At 39.3% G+C, this 22,813-nt stretch overlaps 1 protein-coding gene across 6 annotated transcripts in view; it reads left to right on the top strand.

Annotated features, from left to right (window-relative positions):
- The window catches only part of cut (homeobox protein, cut), a 167,721-nt gene that overhangs the window by 128,964 nt on the left and 15,944 nt on the right, over positions 1–22,813 (top strand). For all 6 annotated transcript variants that reach the window (XM_069119798.1, XM_069119797.1, XM_069119799.1 and 3 more), the window contains 2 exons: positions 10,845–11,163; positions 13,076–14,314. In XM_069119798.1, the coding sequence (XP_068975899.1) occupies positions 10,845–11,163; positions 13,076–14,314 (1,558 nt within the window). The remainder of the gene's footprint in view (positions 1–10,844; positions 11,164–13,075; positions 14,315–22,813) is intronic.

Genomic DNA, 22,813 nt, shown 5'->3' with positions numbered 1-22,813 from the left:
TTAGGAAGAGAATCGAGCAGAAGGATTAGAGAGGATTCAGCGAGAGAATCGAGCAGAAAATCACAGCACGAGGAAAGGAACCTCGAAGGAACATCGAGGAATCGAGGGTCACGGAAACAATGACAGAAGGAAAAAAAAACCGATGAGAAGGAGAATCTGAGATTGAGAGCGAGAGAGAGCAATCCTCTCTATAACAAAGAGCAATGACAGAAATAAAATAGACAGCAACACTGAATACAGCGTAAAGAGAGACAGAAACAAGGACAGAGAAAGAAAGGGATACCATAAGAGAGCGAGAGAAAAGATAAACGAGAGAAAGACAGAGGGAGGGAGGGAGTACCACTGTACGTACAGAAATGGTTTCGGCAAAGAGTGCCCTCGCTGGTGCTCGCTCGTAATAAGCATAAATCCTCGGAGGCTTATCTAGCGGCGCCCAGAAGAACGCTAAAATAAAATATCATACATTCTGCCTTCTACCCTTCGTGCCAAGCTATGTTACGACTACCACCCCCTTCCCTGAATCGTTCGTCTCCACCCTACTTTCGTTTCACCTTCCACGGTTCGCGGATAACGCTAATAAAATATTTTTACAACAAAATATTTCTTTCGTAAACACGTTCCTATGAGATCTCGAAAAGCTCCTGTGAGAAAAAGGGGGAAGAAAGAAAAGGAATCTATCTCATTTGTCAACGATCATGGAAGGAAGAAGGAAATGCTCAGGAAGATAAAGATAGCAGCGTTCGCTTTCGAATCTGGGTCAATTAAAACAAGTTTGAAAAAAGAGATCTCGCTTCTATCGTCCCGGTTTCGATCGCGTATCGAGGGAAGGCACCCGCGTTTGCCAATGAGTCGGAGGCTGCGTTTTAGATAGAAAAAATTCGATAATCAAGTAAGCATCGAAATTGGAGAAAAAACGACAGTCGAACGTACAAATACGAGAGAGAGAGTCTTGTACCGCGGAAGGGAGACGAGTGGAAAAAGGTGGACGGAGGTCAGGATGGATTTTTGTGCGCGTCGATGCAGCGCGAGATGTCGGCCAAAGGCACGTAGTCGGTGTAATGAGGCGAGATACATTCGCCCGGGGGGCGGCCCCGTCGGTGGTAGTAGCTGCCGGAGAAGCTCTGCCGACCGGTAGGAGGCACGGGGGGTAGTCGGAGGGAAAGGGTTGAGCTCGAAGCCCGATCAGTCATTAGACAAGTGGGTATTCACATATATCGAGTTGTAAAATCGATAGGGGTGTCCGTTAGCCGTGTATCCTGTAAGGAGACGTTGGTGGGGATGAGATGCGAGCAGATAGGGCGGCAGAGGGTGGTCGGGGGGAGGGACACAAGCAGGGAAACGAAGCTCTTCGCCTCAACATCAGACGGACGAAGACAGAACGCAAACCCCTTTCCCTCTTCCCGCGCGCTTCCCCTTCGACCCCTTTTGTTGCTTCGCCATCCACCACCCCCTGCCACCGCACGTATCCAGTCCTTGCATATTAATCCTGCCCATAATTCCCACTTCCCAGTTTGGGCAACCCTTCGGCTCCGACTGCCTCGCTACCCCCCCGTTGAGAGAGCGAAAGGGAATCAGAATAAGCAAGGGAAAGAGGAACCGGTGCGGTGGTGGGCTGAGAAGGGAGGGAAAGGGATAGCCGCCTCCTATCGATTGGGCTTTCTTTCCAAGCCCGGCTTTTAATTGGCATTCTCCCGTGGCGAGAAAAGGAGAGAGCCTCCGGAGATCTCCTCTAACCCCACCGGAGGGATACGCGCCGCTGCGTTACCTTACGAGGGACGGCCAGCCCGCGATCTTTTCCGCGTGATACGAAATATTCCACATCGCGATCCACCGACTCCTGTTTCCGGAGAGAACTCACGTATCTGTATAACACGGAGTCAAGTTTGTGGAAGATATCGCTATCTTGGCGAATGTTTCGGTACTTCGATACTTTGGATTAGAACATTGATTTCTAGCACAGCGGAAATTAGTTACCTACGACTCGTATAGCAGTTACAAAGAAAACTTGCAATCCTCCGCCAGGAAGTCAACCGTTCGATTTCCCAAAGGTAAACATTCTTCGAAAACAAGAAGAGGAAAAGGGACGGAACGGTAAAAAGAATTCAGTTTTTCATCGCTTAAAAACCCTTATCGTAGCCGAGTCGATATCAGTATCGAACAGGGAAAACAAAGAAGACTAGAGAGCGCGATCCCACGGCGCGTATAGTATCAAGCATCGGTCGAAACTTGCGTCATCCCCTCCTCCTCTGGAAGAAAGGAGATCCACGGCAGAAGCACGCGGGCTCCTGCGGCCATAACGATCCCCTCGCGGCGCATCATTGGTGGACAGGCAACGAAAATTAATACGCGAAGCAACCGGCCTCCTTGCGCACCCCCTGCGTGCCGTCGCGCACACGTACTCGTTTCCGCGGTCACGTGTGCGCACCCCCGCGGGCACATAAGTGCGAGGAGGGCTGCGGCCGTGTGCGTGAAGATTGATTATACCGCGGGAGAAAATGTGATCAATAGCTCGACAAACAAAGACCCCTCGGACGCCTGTGTATAATGCAAATAGCAAAAATCACGGAGCTGGGGCCGGCCGAGGCGCACAGAGGGTTGAAGGAGATGATCGACGGTCAAGAAACAATGGCAACGCGCGCCGGCTACTTGGAGCCACGCTCGACCCGACACCGTCCCCTTTTCTCAAACCCTCTCCCATCCCTGTTTTCACTCGCCTTCTCTTTAACCGGTGCTTTCTCCGTCTATCGTTCGACTTCTCACCCTCGACGCCTTTGCTTCCATTTTAATTTGCATACGGCCGATCATGTCTTCCGGTCCGACTCACCTTCGTCCTGTTACCCCCGCCATGCTTCGCGTCCATCGATCAAGCCTCGCTTGTTTTTACCCCCCTTCTCGTAACATCACCCCTTCCACAAAACGGTTCTCGTGGTCACTGGCCGTGCCGTGCAACGCTGATGATGCCTCGTTGTGTCCCCTCACGGACCAAGATCCCGTTAACGAGGATTGCTCCTTCTATCGATGACGTTGTTACAGTACGAAGGTTTCTTTGGCTGGAGGGTGAGGATCATACAGTCGCCGGAAGAAATAATGGGCGGACGGTCGTGACGTGACTACGCGGTATATTTTTTTAGTTTTTTAGGATAGGGTTGGGTTACGAGACTATTTGGTGGTTTTATTTTGAAATAATTTCTCTGTGATGTTTAAAAATGCAGCGCTAGAAATTGAGTATCGTGAGTTGCATTGTTAAATTTATAATATAAATACATATACGGTTCGCAATGTTTTGGATATTTGCGATATTTCTACATATTTTCCCTTTTCTTTGCTGTAAAATCTGTTTATCTTTAAAAAGTAGCTAAAATGAATTACAGCTTCCTATTTGTCAGTAAAAAGAAACATATACCCTTCGTAACCAACGAAATACAAAAAACAAAAAGTGTTCCTCTAGAAAAAGACGAAAAGGATGGAAGAAAGGATTGATCTGTCAAAAAAACATTCGCGAGAAGGATCGCAAGAGACACGAAAGGAGAGAGAAGCAGAGAGTTCGACCAATGAATCACAACGATTACAATCTCCTCCTCTCTGATAAAAATAAGAGAAGAGAAGCTGCGGAAGGGTGAGAAACAGAAGGGGTGAGAAATCGCTGTTGTCATATCCTAATCTCTTTTCCTCCCTATGAAACTAGTTTCCCTATCCCTCATCAAACCTGATTAACTCCTCATCTGTTCATTTAAAGTTTTTATGATTTCTTCTAATGATTCGTACGATTGGTCAGAATTTTCTCAAATTATCCAAAAGATGAATGCACGTTGGACCATAAGCTTTATTTCTCAAGCGAACACATCGAAGCTTTACGACGTCGGTCTGCCCCCATCTTTGTTTCCTTTTTTCTCGGTTTTCAAGCACGTCGAACGATACGATTCCAGATTTTATTCGCCTGGAACCGTATCACCGGCTTGGTGCTCGTATCTTTCATTACCGGCTGGTATATCGGCCAGACAGATTGAACGATCCAAAAGCGGGACAAAAAAAAATTTATGATCCCCGTGTCCGCGAAATATCCCTATTCAGCGGCGATGCCATAGGTCAACCTGAGATCTGGGGCAAGATCGAAATTCAATATGGAAGCGCAACTCGTGTTGGCCTGGCCAATCGAGTGTCCGCGGATTTTACGAACCACTCGGAGACATTAAATTTTACGAATTCGCGGACAGAACGAACTCTCTGGCACTCTCGCAGTTGATGTTATCGATACTGGCTGGTTCTTAGGCAACCCGGTTTCAAACTGCTCGAATTAAGCTTCGCGATGGCTGGATAATCTACCAATTCCTTAGCAGCACGCCGGCTAATTGAATTTCTAGGGGTATATAAGGCATAGTAAATTTCTAGTAGCAGCGTTCGTTGGATTGAGTTTCTAGTAGCGTGACGATCCGGTCGAGTCTGCAGCCGACCCAGCCAATTGAGTATTTAACGGCGCCAAGTTGTTAGTAACGATTCACCGCTATTCACTTCTCACAGCGTGACAGTTCTACCGCGTTTTAAACCGAATGGCTGGTTCAATCGATTGTTCGATGCCATTGTTGTTTGGTTAAAACTCCAACCTGTATAGTAGATCATTTTGTTTAATGAGCCGAATCATTTTCTAATGCGGAGAACGAAATTCGAAGATGAAATAAGGATGCTAGTATAGAATTGTAGTAAATTAATTATTTAAAGTTAGTCGATCGGTTATTCAAATATTATTTTCACGCAAATTATCAAAGGTATTTAGTATTTAGAGCTGTAAAAGTGAAAATGTTTGTATTTAATTAAACAGCCAGAATTGTATTAATCCGGAGTTAATCTATTTATTTCTGAATCTTTTTTATTTGTTACTTAGTTCAATTTAGTATTCTAAACAAAGACACAATTATTTACTATGAACTAGTTTATTAAAATCTTTAGTTCCACTATTGTAAGAACTGTTATTTATGTGAATTATTGTTTCAAATATTATTGTTTACAATATTAATATTATTACGTGTAATCTCTTTGAAGCCTTATGATCTTAAATATTTTTTCCTCGACTATTCTCCTTCCTCATTTCATTCTTCATTATCTTTGTTTTGTCCTCTTCGTCAAACGCGTGAAAGTCTCGCTAAAATTGTACAAATTTGGTCAACAAATGTCTCCGCTTTCCAATATACCTGTACATTGTAAACTATAATGATATATTATATTATATAAATATATAAATCATTTACAATATTATTAAAATAACTCTTTCAATACACGTTGCATCGCAATTTCTTATGGAATAACCTAACAATAATACATTTAAGAACTTTCCCACCAAACACAGCTTCCTCTCTTCTTTCACATTATCCGGATAAGAATTCTATTTCCGATTCCTGAGCAGGAGAAAAAAATTCGTCCAGTTGATTGTCGCATTCACGGAGATAAGTTCGACGATATCGACACACTGTTAATTCCAGCTGTCCTTCCTCTCAGCTTTGCCCGCAAAGCGATAACCTGCCCCATTGCTAATGGCAGACATTATTACGAGCAACTTCGAGAACTTACCCCCACATCTGCCCGCAACCCTCCCCACGTGTATAGAACATCGATGCGTAAGTACTTATCTCTAACCCGCGCCATCCCCATTCCACGTCGCCGTGTGATCGAAACGCAGGCTAAAGTAAACTTAAAGCTGTAGGCGTGTATATCGATTGCGGCTGAGGACAATTGACAGGTAGCTGCCCCTGATAAATAAACTAAAAGATAAGACTAACCAGTACTTTGTATCGAAGACCTTCCGACCTCGTATAACCACCAGAGACTAGAAGTTAGTTGGAGAAATTGTATGGTTAGCTTTTAAAAAATATTCTTTACAGAAGAGGGCGATACAACATACTGATTAAGGCTTTTTAACCTTCTTATACTTGAATTTAAGTATTTTCAACCTACTGCACTTTTTCATTTTCAACGTAATATTTTTGATCAACTTTTTGATTTCTTTAGTTGATGTTCCTGGAAAGAACACGATAAAATTGTTATTCTTGTTTCAATTTTATGTTAATTTCTCTCAAAAGCATTAAAAATTCCTTTATTTGATGAGATAAGAGGGGTGACTGAGATATAAAAAGTTCCGCGTATTTAGACACTGCGGTAGTTAGCTGTGTTTTTAAAATTAGATTCTTTAAAACGCGATATTAAAAATAAGATGGTTCAATTAATTTTCCATTTTCCATTTTCTAAAAGCAATAATATGTTTATTACGTAAGTTACAATACAAATCGTACAACCGAAAATCAAATTGTAACATTGTATAGGAATTCTATATGAAACATTATTACTTCTATATTTTCTATATGAAACAAGTTACTTCAACAAGTTACACTAATTAAGTAAAGAATCAATATATGTACTTGTTTGTGGTAAAACTGATCTCAAGTGCACATTACATTTTCTTTACAAAATCATTGAAAAAAAAAACAATCCTATTATCCATATCGAATAAAAGAAAAAACAATTTTTCTTACTGGGTGAAAAAAGTTCATTCTAAAAAGCTCCAATGTAAACATTTTACCTTTATATATTTATAATTATTATATGATACTTTCAACAACCAATTACAATTAACCTAACCATATAGTGTTACAATTTTTCGCAAATCTCACACTTACTATAATTACCGTAACATTAAATAATGCGATTTCCAAACACAAATTCGCGTTCTCTCTTAATGCACCCGTTTCCACAATTATATTTCCTGCGTTAGAGGAACGAAGAAAGTACAGAGGAAGAAGGAAAGAGAAAGGGTGGCATGTTTGTTTGTTAAACACCATCGAAAACAAAAAAAGAGAGGAAAAAGGAAAGAGAAGGGTTGATAAAAAAGGAAGAACGACGCTTTTTTTTTAAATCCGCAGCTCATTCTATCGGCTAGACCTGTCGATGCATGCCGGAGGCGTGAATTCCGCGAAATTGAAGCTTTGCTCCTCAATTAACCCCCGGAAAAGGGATGATGCCTCACCGGGGAAAAACAATTGGTACGATCTCGTTCGCATCGCCCGTTGCACCGTGCAAAACGCATTCAGGTTTAAAATCGTCCCCCTCTCGCCTGCTGCCGGCTCTTTCCACCCCTGGCTACCCTTTGCACACCCTCGCAACAGATATTTTCGTCGAGCTATAGCCGGTCGCGTAACACGTGGATGGGTTCCGATTCGAAAGTTCCGAGCGCTCTCGCGATTCATCGCAATTGATCGCGTCACGACGTGATTGCCTACCCTTTCCCACCACCTTGGCTGTGCCATTTTTGCCCCGTTCATCCTAAGAACTACCCTCGTTAACATCCACCTTGGCAAGAAATAAAAAATGTTGCGATAATTAAAGATCACAGGGGAGAAACATGATAAGTACATTTCTTCTTGGTTTTCTGGTTTTAATGTCACTTTTTGATTAAACAAAGGAAAAGTTAATGCGACATAATTGAAAATCAGAACAACTGAACATGACAGGTTTAAAGGTGCAAGTCTTTCAAAAATAGCTGGTAGGCTGACGAAGTTTCATAGTTACAGATATAAATTATTAAACTTAGTTATTTGTTAATTTTTTTATTAGGATAGTATACAATATTTTAATATATTTAATATTGTTTTTAATTTTACTTTAACATAACTGAATCTTATCGTGTTCGATTACGAGCAAACATCGGCTATTTTCTGTAACTGTCCCTTTCTTTATTTAACAATATAAATGGAATAATTGTTGCTATTGATAAGGCTGTTTCCTGTAGTTTCTGGATGTATTGGTTTTACCACGATCATGCGGTTGCTTCCTTTTCTTTCACGTTTTCATTGAAATTATTTTAACAGAAAATTGTACCAATTGCCATTATCTCATCGAAGACGCGGTGTGAAATTAGTGATATCGATATTCCCATGGATCTTTATGTAATTGCTGTTTTTGTAACTGATGTGTTAGCATTTCTCAATTTTGCCGCGATGCGAGTTCTTCGCTTTGTGGTTCATGTTTCGATAGTGTTCGCAAAAATTCACGATTCTCAAATTTCATGTTTTCCTTCGTCGACCCTGTCCAGAGTCCAGACACAATAATGATGATTCCTGATAAACTTCGATAAATAGCAAGATTAACATATTGTGAAACATAAACGTGTCTTCATTTGTTTTCTACGCAGTTGCCTAATATCTCATGTCGCAGTTTTAAATTTGTAGTATGTTGATCAGTAACGTGACGTTTGGTGACATTACAAATACTAAAAATTTTCAATAATTTTCTTTCGGGAAGATGACACACACACACACTCACACGAAAGTATAATAATAGAAGAAGGCATTCCGTGACGATAGATTAATCGATAACAGCTGCCAGAAATTATTAGTGACATAGGATCAATAGATAATGGAGAACAATTATTACTACAACGATTTTAACATTCTAATTATTTATTTTTATTATAACGATTCTAATATTATAACATTGCGACGATTCTAATATTTCGATATAAATTCATCATGCTTTCTTAATTATGCATTCACGATAAGCATTTCTCTGGTCCTTTTAGAATATTCAGACTTCGTAATCGTCTGCTAATATTCTTCTCTCAATTTCATCAAATATTCTATCCTCTTCTTTTCATTTCTTTCTTGTTTTGTTTAAATCTACTGCATTTTAATCGTTGTTTTAATCTCCTTTTTTTTTTAGCCAATGTGTGTCTCTAAGCCTGTCCCCTGGTTCTTGCTCCCTTTTCCTCTCTCTCTTTCCCTTTGTTTCTCCACCTGATCTGCTATTCATTCTCCTTTTTGCCTGTTTGCCCCTGTCTCTCTCTCCACACCATTCTTTTTCTTCATCTCCCCTTCTCGTTGCACCCTTTCTTCCTGATCGCATTTTCCAACACGTATTCATTGTACCTATTCATACGGAGCCGAATGAAACAGCTAGATGGGACTCGAATTCTCATGCAATTGATTACTTTCCAAGGGGGCGGAATAATAATACTTTCGTTATTGATGCGCGACTCGACTACCTCGCTAGATGTCCGTATTATTCTACAATTACGGAATAAATTCTCATAGACGGCGATGTTTTATCCGACTAATCGATACCACAACCTTCGTTCGATATATCTTTTTGCAAAATTCCTGTTACATCAACTCAATTGTATATGAACATACAAAATGTTCACGATTACTCATAACACGATTCCTTTAACGTAACGCGCGACGATGACCCATTAGTCGAAAAAGATTATTTAACTTAGATTAGCAATTCAACGTTTTGAGATTTCTATTTTCTAGACTAACAGTTTATTTTTATGAATTTCTATTCTTTTTTTCATTAGATACAAAAATAAATTATGTCGTATTTACACTACCATCGATAAAAAATAAACACAGCCATTGATTTAATTAAGATTGTTTATTAATTTTCAATCAGTTTCAATTCAATCAATTTTCAGCAGTTGTGATTAAAGAATGATTTGATTAATAGCTTAATGGTTCAGGATAGGCGACGGAATGGGAGCTTTCGTTAGGCAAAGCTTCATTCATTAAAAAAGCAACGCGTTACAACGCAAAGCAAAAAGTAACCGAAACTTTCAATTCCATACGAAATGAAATATAACGAATAAAAAAAATAAAATACAAATTAAATATACTGATTTCTTTGGAAAGTGACACGACACGGAAAAGCTAGACGATATAGGCGTAATTTAATCCAACAATAATTACATTGAGACTCGGCGAGATTTAAAGTTCCTGTTCGGTAAGCGGCCGATATCGATTTGGTACAATCGATTCGATAAAATTAATAAAGAGCTCCTGCTAAGCTTCTTACTCGCTGATAAACGGCCCCCGAAGCGGACCGTACTGATTCAAGGGGTAGAAAGGAGCGGCTGGGCTGGATTCCGTGAATGTGATTCTATATTTGTATCGATGGTAATGTAATTACGTTCATGTTCGCTTCATGACAACCGGGAACAGGTATACCAATTGGCGAGCACCGCTGGGCGAGCCAGCAATACTAGTAACGCGATACGATGATACTTTATACAATTAACCACGATACGAGTCCCCCATTTTATCGACGCATCAGTAAAGTAATTAATAAATTCGCTAATCTTTCTACTGACAATCGAAAATTTTTATTTTAGAAGATTTTTATAGATAATTTCTTGTTTATTTAATTTATAGTGGTTGTTAAAGTAGAAATGCGACAATAGGTTTCATCTAACGTTTTCGTACAATAAAAAACACTTGTGTTTCTTTTTTATTTTTTGAAAAAAAGGAAAAGAAATCATAAATGAATAATATAGATGAGGCACACTGCTTTGATGAAAGTAGGACATTTTTTACATATTCAAAACAAATATCTATGTCTCTTGATTTACTACTAAACAAATGAATAGCACTCATTGTCTTTCGCGGGTTACATTTCGTAGTATTAGTAAGTAACAAAGAAATCTGATTTAACAATTTCTTTCACAAATTCAAGTGCACGTCAAGAAACCGAATAGAAGATAAAGTTCGTTATCAAAAATTTTATATTCACCTTTTCTACTAAACAAAATATGCGAAATGCGCTCTGGACACACATTGTTAATTAACAAATAGTACAAGACAACTGATATAAAATATCAGTCATTTCGAACTTATACCAGATTATACCCTGATGTTCGTATTATTTTTTGACTATGTCATTGTATCATAAAAATGTCACATTTTTAATATTGTAACATATACTGTAATCATATTCCATAGAAAGAAGAAAATTCGATTCTTAATTCACTAGAGACGATAATCGATTCAAAGAAGAATCTCATCAACGAAACAAACGTTTGCTTTCAGATCAGTCAGCTGGTCGAGGAAGTGTCCAGGTTACAGCAGAGCCTGCAGCGTCTTCAAGAGACGAGCGCACAGGCGACGGCGCGGCTCGAGGAAGAACTCGAGGCGCGCAGACAGCACATCAACAGACTAGAGAGCAAACTAGAACGACAGAGGGACTATGACGACCTAAAACGCGAGATAAACGCACTAAGGTCGGTCGATCTCTCACAGATACCAACCGGTGAACCTGGCAAGAGCTTGGAGCACCTTCTAATGGAACGCTCGAAGGCGCTTCAGCAAACCGAGAGCTTGAAGCCATCCAATACTCCGGACGCGCTCGGTAAGTCCAACCATCGATCACATTCCCAAAATCGTTACTTCGTATACATAACATTCAGAAATCCATCGATTCGCTTCTCTTTTTTTTTTTGTACTTGAAATATCACCAACATTAGGTTAATCTTTATAAAAATTTGGCAAAAGATTTGAAACGATTGTTTGAAAGAAAAATTATCGCGTCTGCTTTAGATCAGGAATTTTTAGAAACACTTGTTTTAACATCTGCAAAGATTCTGATTGCAAAGAATTTAGATTTCACATTCTAGCGGTATATAAATGCGGTCACATGCGTGTGCAGCATTACATATACGAGATAACTGAGAATAGTTGAGAAAATCATTCTATGTGTAATAGTATCACTGCTACTAATTCCTGTGCTAAAGTGTTCTGGTCTTCGATTCCCCGACTCTCTCTCTCTTCGAGGCTACGTCGAAGGGCTCAGTATCGTGTATAACAGTACAAAAAGGACACGAGTCACGCAACGCGGACGCTTCTATAAAGAACGAGGGATGACTGAAGGAGCTTATCGAGAGAAAAGGAACAACAAAATAACTCTTGCTTGCCATTGTGTTCGCACTTCTTTTTTAACTCTTTTCATCTCTATCCATCCTCCTCTAACCTCTCTCTTGTTTTTTTTCTATTTAACTTATTTCTCTCTTACCCCTACAATGTTCCATTATCATGGCTCTGTTTTATCACTTTTTCTCTATTTACTTTCTCTGTCGCTACCGTGCTTCCGTCTTTTTCTTCGTATCTCTATTTCCTATATCCTTTTTTTTCCTTACAGTCTTATATCTCTGTATCTTTTTCTTTCTTCGAAACGCTGTCTCTTTCGTTCTCAAGCCTATTTTCTCCGGGATATCCTCTACCGCTTAGATTGCACATTTTTCGAGCTACTCTCTCGCTGTGGTGCGTGAATCAACGCGCCGTTGTAGATGGTACTAACGTAATCGACGATACCAGCACGATATTACATACATGTATATTCTCCATAAATGAATCCGCGATCCTTACCAAAACACCATCGGACATATCCGATTCATCCAACCTCAAGTCCAGCTTACATACGTCAACCGGAGACCTAGCCCCCAAACCACGAGCATCTGCACGCTGGGAAACGTAAACCTCGTACACGCAAATTTCTAGACGGTACATGCGTTCGGGATACGATATCTGCCCGGGTCAAAGCATTGTTCCGCGAAGCAAACTTTATTATACCGAATCGATCGGGAACGAACAAAGAACGACAGAGCGAGAGAGAAGCCGCGCGAACGTGCCAGAGAGGGATACACGACTGCTTCGTTTTCGGCTTCCTCACGACGCGTTACCACCCACTCCAATCTCTCGCGACTTTTTCGAAATCCCTTGAAAATTAGCAAGTTTTTTCTTTCCTACGGCGAAAAGTAAAAAAGAGAGACGTTTAGAATTAGAAATGTTTCTTCGTTGATTGCGAGGAAGCTCGAGAAAGTACAGTCACAAGATAATAGAAGATAAGATTTCTTTTGACGATGATAGTAATAGAAAGTGGAATGTAAGAATTAAGAGAGATAAGTAAAATCCAATTTTCACTGACACGCGACACTTTTCCTCTCGTTGGGCCACGTTGTTCCTCGTTTGTATGCGTACGTGGACCACGCGACGAAGCGTCGAAAAAGAGAGTCTCGGTCCGTCGTCTATCGTCCAGGAAGCTACCGAAGAACTTAGGATGACCAGTTTGTTACAACAGACAACGCGAGAAAAGAGAAAGAAATGATCGGTGATATCAGAGTTTGTGATCTCCGAGTTAAATGACGAGTTCGAGTAAGAAATTTCGAGTCCGGTACTCGCGGAACCGTTCTAAGCTTGACTGTCACATCTAGGTTGCGTGTGTGAGCTCGTGTTGACGCGGCCCCTTGTGTTTTTGGTGGTTGCAGGTGGACTATCGTCACCCCTGCAGCGCGCCTCAACCGCCTCACCCCACGTGGTCGGAGGTGTGCCGCCTTCGTCCCACGTGTCCTCCCAGCAACCACCGCCACCGCCCCCAGCAGCAGTCTCCCTACCTCCGCGTTCCACTCCGACACCATCTTCGGCCACCTCGACGACATCCAGTCTCCTCTTCCCACCTCCTCTGCAAAACGTCGAGACCTTCGGCTCCTTCCTCGGCGAAGAGATCGTCGCAAACTGGAGGCGGACGTTGGAGAGGTCCATCATGAACCAACAGCAGCAGCAGCAACAACAACAGCAACAACAACAACATCAACAGCAGCAGCAGCAGCAACAGACGACTTCGTTAAGTCAATTGTCGCAACAGCAGCAGCAACAGTTACAGCAAGCTCAACCATTGATCGGTTTACACCCACCGACCACTAGCAGTAGTTTAAATCATCTTCCATCGCCAACGGATCCATCATCCAGCTCCAATACGCCAGCCAAGTCGAACACCCCGTTAGGAACCACTCCATTGAGTTGCCTTGACGCCGAGAAGGCACCGACCCCGGTGTCCGGACACGAAACACCCGCGCCACCTACCCCATCTTCTACCACCGCGTTGACATCACCGCCGAGCTTTCAACCGCCGACGTCGATGGTCGAGACAACCACCTCCTCCGCTTCCGTGAACGGTGGAAGCGTGACACCCGCCGTTTCAACGGCACCACCACCTAAGAGCCCAGCAGACCAGGAATCCTGCCACAATAACAACAACAGCCACCATCTAGCGAACAACAACATCGGAGGTCTGAGTGTGCTGGACACACTGAAGAGCCCGTTTCGGTTCGACGATAGGACGCATCCGTTTCGATTCAGCGACGAATTCGGTGCTGCTGGAATGGCTGGAAGATTGGGTGAATCGCTCATCCCAAAGGGCGACCCTATGGAGGCTAGGCTACAAGAGATGCTACGGTACAACATGGACAAGTACGCCTCGCAGAATCTAGACACGCTGCACATAGCCAGGAGGGTCAGGGAGCTGCTGTCGATACACAACATCGGTCAAAGGCTGTTTGCCAAGTATGTGCTCGGCCTCAGCCAAGGAACCGTCAGCGAGTTGCTAAGCAAACCGAAGCCTTGGGACAAGCTGACGGAAAAAGGTCGCGATAGCTACAGGAAGATGCACGGCTGGGCGTGCGACGAAAACGCTGTAATGCTGCTTAAATCTCTGATACCCAAGAAAGGTGAGTACCTGTGAACTGTACGACAGCTCTGTCTCTCCAGTTTTCCCCGTTTTTGTTGTTTTCTCTGGACACGCATATGTGTACAATATGTACGCATACTTCTATCAAGCGGTGAAGATCAGACATCTGCCAGAAGACAGGATCGTTAGAGGTTACGTGTTTCGTGCTCCTAATTCCAGGCTTTGGATAAAGATACATTATACGTGTTATACATGTGGTGTACACGCTTCTGGTAATATGGCTGATCAGATCTTCGATCAAAGAATCCCGGAAGTCGTAGAAACAGGCTACAGATGTCGGATCGTCTGTCACATCAGAGGATACGAGTAATTGCTTCCGTTTGTTCTTTGATTGTTGGGAACGGTGCTCATCAACAAGTTTGGCGACACAATGGATGAAGATGTGTATGAATTGCTTTATGGATTATCGCGAGATAAAGATAGTTCAAAATGGCTTAACCTGTTGATGATTTCACCAGTGATCTATAAATGGCTCGTTCCAGCTTCGCCGCTGACAATTGAACGTTTGACTCCTACGAAATCTTTTCTGCCTCGCACTGCCAATAATCTGTTCTGCCGAACCACTAACCATCAAACTGTCAGTTAACTATTTTTATTTCGGCTGTCTAATACGGGTGTTAATGGTATCTCTACTTGGTCTAACTTCACCGTGGAATAAGGACACGTATAACCCTTGAACCGGAGGTCGCATCCCCCTCGATGAAAGATAGAGAAACAATTGTCGTGGTAGCACATGCGTTGGTGACGTCGTGAGCTTTCACTCCTCGTTTCAAGAAACTCTGCAGATAAAATAAATAATCAGTTACAATTTTATCGTGTTTTCATATTCACTATCGTTCATAAGCATTAGTAATACATACTTCCACATTTTGCGAATATATGAAAATATACTTCGAATGAAACTCTTTGATATAATAATTTTGATCTTTGATTTTATATCAAGTAAATCATATTGGCCCTTTAGTTTATGATTTTTTAATAGGTATTTAAATAATCCTCAGCTATTCGTTGCTATAACACAAAATATTTAAAAATATTGAAACATTGTACGTAGTTCGTATTTGATGACTCTTATTGAAGAATCAAAGCTAAAGCTAGCGTTAAAATTAAACTGCGAAACCATAAAGCTATATAAATTTTCTAATCAAATCGTGCCAAGTGTCCAAATACTTGTAGTCTATGACGTATCTACGTGGATCATGACCTTTCATCGAGTTTAAGAGATAATGTTAAAAATAATGCTATCTATTTATGTGATTGTTGAATTCGATAAAGGGTACGAATATAGGTCAGGTACTTTTATTCAGAAAGATTACTTAAAATAGTCAACAGGGAGGCATCTTAAGATATTTACAGGTATTCGAAGCATCTCGGCGTTATAGGGTACTGCGCAACAGGCTGTTTCGCCTCTACGGAGGACCACGTGCTGAAATTGAACTGCAATAGGCATTTCTCGACCAAATATTGCACAACTATAATAATAAAATATCAGTGTTGAGAGTGATAGAACCTTTTACAATCGAATGAAAATGGTTTTCATGATATTACAATGCGAAGGTTAATATATTACGTAAAACACTTTCGAACGTCTTCGCTTATCGTTACTTTATCACGGTTTACAAATTGAAGAAGGTTACGTAAATAAAAATAATTATCTACTGATTTGAAAATTGTTTCATTCATATTTACAACTTTACGCTATAATTAAAAGTTGCTTAGACCATTCGCATATTCTTCTAAAATTCTTTATCGCGGATCTTACTATGTGATTCTATGAACAAATTTAATTTCAATTATGATTAATTATCTATATTACCTATCAAAGATAAAATAAAATACTCAAACTAATGGCCACGCGAATCATTCTAACTTATTGCGATTTAAAACTATTTCACTATCAAAATTAATTTCACGAACGTCATAAACTGATCACCTTATGAAGCAATTAATTCCATAGAACCACTTGAAAAGATCAATTGTACGCTATTAGGCGACGGTCTTACTTAGTTCGACAAAGGTTGATGGCATAACACCTAAGGATGACAGGTGTTACGCAAAACAGTTGGAAGATGACGTTCGATTTCGTCTTTAATAGTCTTAATTCAATTATACAGCCAGTTGACGCACCATGCTTCGCTATCGATTGTTCGCTGCGTTTGGCAGCCATATTGTTTAGACTAATAGCTCTTGGGAGTAGGAAACTGGGGATGACTTCTAGGCAAGGGTGCAATACATAAAGGGCTCCAGGAGAGAAAGGAGAATGAGAGAGGGGAACGAATGGAAACAGGATCCAAGAGAGAGGATAGACGTTCTAGGTACCGCTGCATTTATCGCAAAAGGTAATTTACACTTACGCCAGATTACCGAGGGATCGCAGAATCGTTGTGGAACGCATTCTCCCTGCGTTTCGATCCGATCCAACCTACTAATTGCTTGCTATCGAGACAAAACGATAAACTGTCTCACGTGTTTCCACAATCAGATTGAAGATTTTGAAAATGAACTAATAATTTCCAGTAATTAAGGCTATAAAGATAGCAAGATCTGGATGTATTAGCGTATTTTAGCAGCAACGTATGTGTCGATGTAGTATAAGCTTTTGTGATAATAGAGAAAGAGATCTAAGTGAATATTATTACCTTAACACTATCGTACGCTAATGTAGGATATAATATATGTTCTATATAGATACCGGAATTAAATTTTCATCATTCTCCATTTTTAAAACATCTGGTTTTATACCGTTTCAACGATTGCAAATAATTATTGCTGAATCCCATAATATAAATCTATAGGTATACTTCAAATATCTTGCCCTTTGTTGGGTCATTGTATAAGTTTCATCGTTTGTTCGTTAAAAAGTGTCCATTCTTTTCCTCGCTCTTCTCAACCTTTTTGCTGAACTAACCTAATCTCGTTAACAAAATAAACAATTAAAAATCGTCGTGCGTTCGACGCACGTAGAGAACGGCGCATCATTAGAAACCAGAAACAAGAAAACGACAGAACTCCTGAAACTTAAAGTATCATCGTACTTTCCCACTCAACGTCCCAAGAATATTTGTAGTTCACATTACACAAAAGTATTTTCCAACAAACTCACCGTCTCCCCAAACATTTTCTCGAAGCTCCATCGTACGAGAATTAAAAAAAAATCCTCGCGTTTACCAAAAACAGTTTATCTTCTAAAAGCGTCAATATGGATGAAAAATTCGCCGCGCGATCCCGTATTAGGATGGTTCTTCCAGCCGCATTACACGCTTCGGAGCGATTCTTCATATTTTTCCATGAACCAGCGTCGAAAACCGCGAAACGTCCATCTGTCGGCGCGAAAACAATGCAAACATTCATTACGACGGTGGTGCACGCGCGTCGAAATCCGTGTTCCGTCATAAAACATTCGCGTTTCGCCGGTGCCCGGTGACATGAATCACTTCGGGATACATGGTCCCTTGTTTTTTATCGTTACAAGGTCACGTTCGTCGAACCACTGTTCGTCTCACTTATTAAACCATATCCTCCTCTCCCGTAACTCTGCCGGCCACCTATCATTCGGCCATGTCGATCGGTTCTCCCCTTTGCTTTTTGTAAATATTATTTAATACCGATGGCTGCGCGGAGAGGATGTACGGTTGCCATAATGGGGTATCCGCGTCCGACGCGCGAAATATCAAACGACCACGTATAAAATATACGGTAACCACGGATAAATGCACGGCCGGACGAGGTTCCAGCAGGAGGAAAGGGAAAAAGGTCGACGCAGACGTCGTGCATCAATGGATTGTCGGTTTCCGTCGAATCGCCGACAACGATAATCATGTGCATCGCGCGGCAAAAAAAGAAAAAAAGAAATACCAGGAAAAAAGGAAAAGGGAAAGAGGATCATGCGGAAGGGTGAAGGGAAGAGGGAGGGGTGAAACGATGTGACAAAAATGGGGACTCGTAGAACGACCATGTGCTGTCTGTAAAATTGCGGCTACAAGCTTTCTAACGTGTAACATAGGTACCTTGAATTTCCGAATTGGTATTAGTATTAATCGGAGAATGAATGGTAGTTGATGTTTTGTTTGTTGAAACTGGAAAAATGGAATCTTCCGAAGAATCTTTTCATGAGATATTCTTTTATTATTTGAGGTTGAATTTATGGTTAGTTTTTAAATATTCGGTCACATGTTGTGGGACTAGTGAATGGAGAAAGTCTATCATAAGAGGAAATTGTAAAAATATTAGACGTTTCGTTTTCATCGAAATAATGAAATAAAGGAGATTTGTGGTAGAAATAGGAAAAAGAATTGTTGTAAATGTATTTCAAAGTGAATTTGAGCTATAGAAATCGAGAACTTAAGATACATGGATAAACGGTCTATCATCCTTTTTAATCGATTTTATAATATTTTCATAAATATTCATTCAACCGAGGATGAATATAGACATTCGTTAATAAAAGAATGATTAACAAACGTACCAGGTTTTATCGATATTATATTGTAATTACCATCGATATTATGTGATAAGTGGCATCGATATTGAACAAACGTAACGTCATCGCTGCTTCGACGGACATTTTAATCGCTAATTATTGCACCAACTTCTTGTTCACGGTTGCAACGAGCTCTTTGTGCTACGGACGGACGAGTCGTCGGCTGTTTCTCAATTCAATAAACGTACCTGCGGCATTGTTCGAAACTTCCATAATCGGTGGTGATTTATGGGCAAAAATCGATGCCTTTATTTCGGTTTGAAAAGACGATACTTAAAAGCAATAAATAAGTTCTTGATGGATTTAAATCAAGGCCTGATACAAAGAATATTTCCAACGTTAGTCCTCTTCTTAATTAATTAATTAATTAAACGTTTGTATTGAACGATACAAATATATTTATCTTCCATTCATAATTGTATCATTGCGAGGGCAATCAAATATTTTAAGAACAGATAATGTAGGATTGAAAAGGCACGAATAAAAAATAATTTAAGAACAGGTCATTTCACTGTTATTCATAAAAATAATAAAGTGTATATCGGTTGTCATTTTATATTTTTAACTTAATAATATAAAGTATACTAGCATTATTTTACGAAAAAGAGTAGGGCATCCTGTATATTAATAAAGTTCCATTAATTATAGTTATTTCAAAGCTTACCAAACATTAAGTAATTTAGACAATTTGAGAGAAAATTATTATATCAAGACTGGATGCTTCACAAATCATTTAGAAATATAATTTCTTAATTTCGTAGACCGTTAGATAACAATTTTACAAATAGGAGCCGCCATCTGGGAGCAAATATTTTCAGTTATAAATAAATATTTACTGAACTGTATCGTAAAAATCTCGTGAACTTTACTAATGCTGTGACAAATATACTTGGATCTTGGCCCACTATTCAGCGAAGCGCGTTCGGACATCATTTATTATTGCTCATGAGCGGTACAATACAATTGATCTAAGCTGGTCCAAGAACAACGCACCACGCGATTACCGTAATGAAGATAGTTGGTACTAGTCCAACGCTGTTTATCGAGAGATTTTCTTTCTTTCAGGTACAGCTCACACTAATCTCCCGTCAACTTCTCGACTGATATATTAGATCGTCGCATAAGACTTGTTATTAAATCAAACTCTTGATACGAATTTAATAGAAATTGTTTGGTAAAGATTTTCTTCTGAAATCTTGAGAACCACTTTTTCCATGTTCGTTATATATATATATATATATCTTTTTAGTTACTTCAGTTACTTCAAAATGAGTGTTGCATTATTTTTCTATTCTTCATCACAAATATACAAAAATATATAAGCACAACGAATAATCTACGAATGATTGTTCTGTAGATGTAAATCTACAAAAATTATAGAGTAAATATCAAGAGGAGAGGAATACTTACAAACAATTAATCTATAAACATCAAACTTGAAAAATTATAAAAATTTATAAAATATTACGTGAAGATTAAACTCTAAAAATCGTCTATGTACGAGAATTATTAACTGCCCTACCGTTTTATCTTTTGATTAAAAATAAAGAAGAGTCGATTAAAAGGTCGATTAATGAAATTTTCCCAATACGTTTCGATCACGACATTTATCATTTTTACGGAAAAACAATGAAATTACCGGCGCGCCGTTTATCTGTTTTATTTCACTCTTTGCTTTGATGTCGATTCATTATTCAGCCGGTTTTAATACTGACAACGTTCGTTGCCCGAACTATCTGAAATCACTGGAATTCTTTTTAATTCAGTTACCCTTTAGAGCGTGATCCGTTTATCGAAATGCGGATATGCATCACCACGGTCATAGGACTCTAATTGTGCGATTATAATTGTAAAGTTGTTCTACTGCACGGCTTGAAATATGCTTGTTATTTCCTCTTCGCCGCGAGACCGCGTAAATAAATGAGATGTAAAACACAGGAAACCGGTGCACCATTGAAGTTTTGATTTTTATGTTGGCCGATCGGATTCGCAGGAAGAAAGAACGAATATTTCTAAAATAAGATTCAATGTTAATAAAATCCTATTTACTATACTGAAAATAATTAACATTATATCTATTCTTCTATATCCGTTATATGAAATGTTTCTTCGAAATTTCATATTGGTTAATCGATACTAATTAAATTTTGCCCCGCCAACGATTATAATCTACGCTATCAGAGAAAATATAAAATCTTCTACTCTATTCTTTTATTTTACGTAATCAAAATATCCGTGTGGTTTTCTTACATAAGCTTAATGAAGACTTAAGATACACCTTACCTTATTTAGACTATTTAATTTACTATTAATTTCACATGCACCAATTTAATTTCTTCTTCAAACTCTTAAGAACAAGATACAACGATATTTTTAGATTCAGAAAATTGTAAATCCTAACTAAACCAAATACTCGAAAAGCGCGAATAAAGAGAATTATCAAGTTCGAAACAAACCAAGAAATAAGTTCCATCATTTATAAAAAGAAAAAATATTAGAAGGAAAAAGATAGGTACTTCCTTTTTCTGAAAAATTTTTAGAAAAAGATACTCCATTCTTGGAAATTATTTTCTATATAAGGTCGTAACTGAAACAAGTATTAATTAAAACGTTCGATCGTAACGTTCATTGACCCAATCCGGTAGAGATAACGTTATCAGAGTGCGCGATTGCGATTTCGAAATTCGATTGCGTAGGAGTTGACTACGAATGAAAGAGCTGAAAGATTCGAGAGAGTCGTGATTCGTCAATGATTCAAATTCCTTAACATAATCAGAACCATGATTTTCGCCTGAAATATATCGGTATCGAGAATCGTTCACGCTTCACTCGTGTACGCTTTCTAATCAGTTTTCAAAGTCGGTTTGAATTTCACTCGTATAGTAACAACTATACGACGATCGTCTTTTTTTCTCTCGTTACTTATTTACTTTTTTCTAATAGTACGCTTTAATTCCTTAATTGCGTGAAAGCATCGGAACGTTACAAGATCGGCTCGATCGCTGCCAGTCTCTACGGTATTGCGTACGATTTATCGCTGGAAACCGGGTTTTTCTCTAATTACTGCCTCGAGATAATGTTTCTTCGAACTAGTTACGAAAATTCAACTAAATCTTCGCTGTTTAAGTTAATTTTCTGACAATGAGTTTCATCGAACAGACAATTTCTTAGATCAAAGTCAATGACCAGAAAAAGCCTAAGAACACTGAAAATTATAATTGATTGGAATGGTTCGAGTTTGAAATATAAATTACTTTTGCTGCTGTTGCTAGTTACCTTATAGAGGCTAACGATAAAATTTCCACTGATTAATTGACCATGATTAATTGATTTCATTATTTTATGTTTGAAGAAATCATTAGTTCCAGAGTCCAAACATTCTACTAAATCATTATACCGACTATCAAACTTAATCATTCCGCAACTCAAACATTCTACTATTTCTATATTTAACAAATAAGCCATTGGAAAGTTTTCTTGTTTTATTGGAAAATCTTCTTATGTTTCTAGAAAATTCTGCTGCATTTTTTAAAATTTAAACTCGTATCAAAAGAACATACAAATATACTATTTATTTATATGTTCATTAATCGACATAAACATATTCATAATGAAAAGATCTGCATTATGAAACGCAGCAAGACGATCCATTTAAACGGTCTGGTAGTTCTAATCGAAGACAGAATTTTGTGGTAGCAATTGAAGATATAAGAAAATTTACTATATAATATTGACTCAACAAATTGGAACAGCAGAGAGATATATCACTAGATCGTGAATTCTTACGCAGCTACATGTTTCACAGATTAATTCATATTCTAAAATCAAAAAAGGAGAACCTCGGTTAGAAATTATTTTACATACCAAGTATCGTAGAAAGTACTATACTTTGGATATTTTATATATTTTCTCACATTACGCGCGCTCTGTGCAATTTTGCACCTTCAAATTTCTTACGAGTGCATACAAATCCGCAGTCTGGACATTACATATCCACGA

Source organism: Bombus flavifrons, chromosome 9, assembly GCF_040668555.2.
Source record: "Bombus flavifrons isolate JBK064 chromosome 9, iyBomFlav1_principal, whole genome shotgun sequence".
Lineage (NCBI taxonomy): Eukaryota > Metazoa > Arthropoda > Insecta > Hymenoptera > Apidae > Bombus > Bombus flavifrons.
This window is presented reverse-complemented; position numbering and strand designations above follow the sequence as displayed.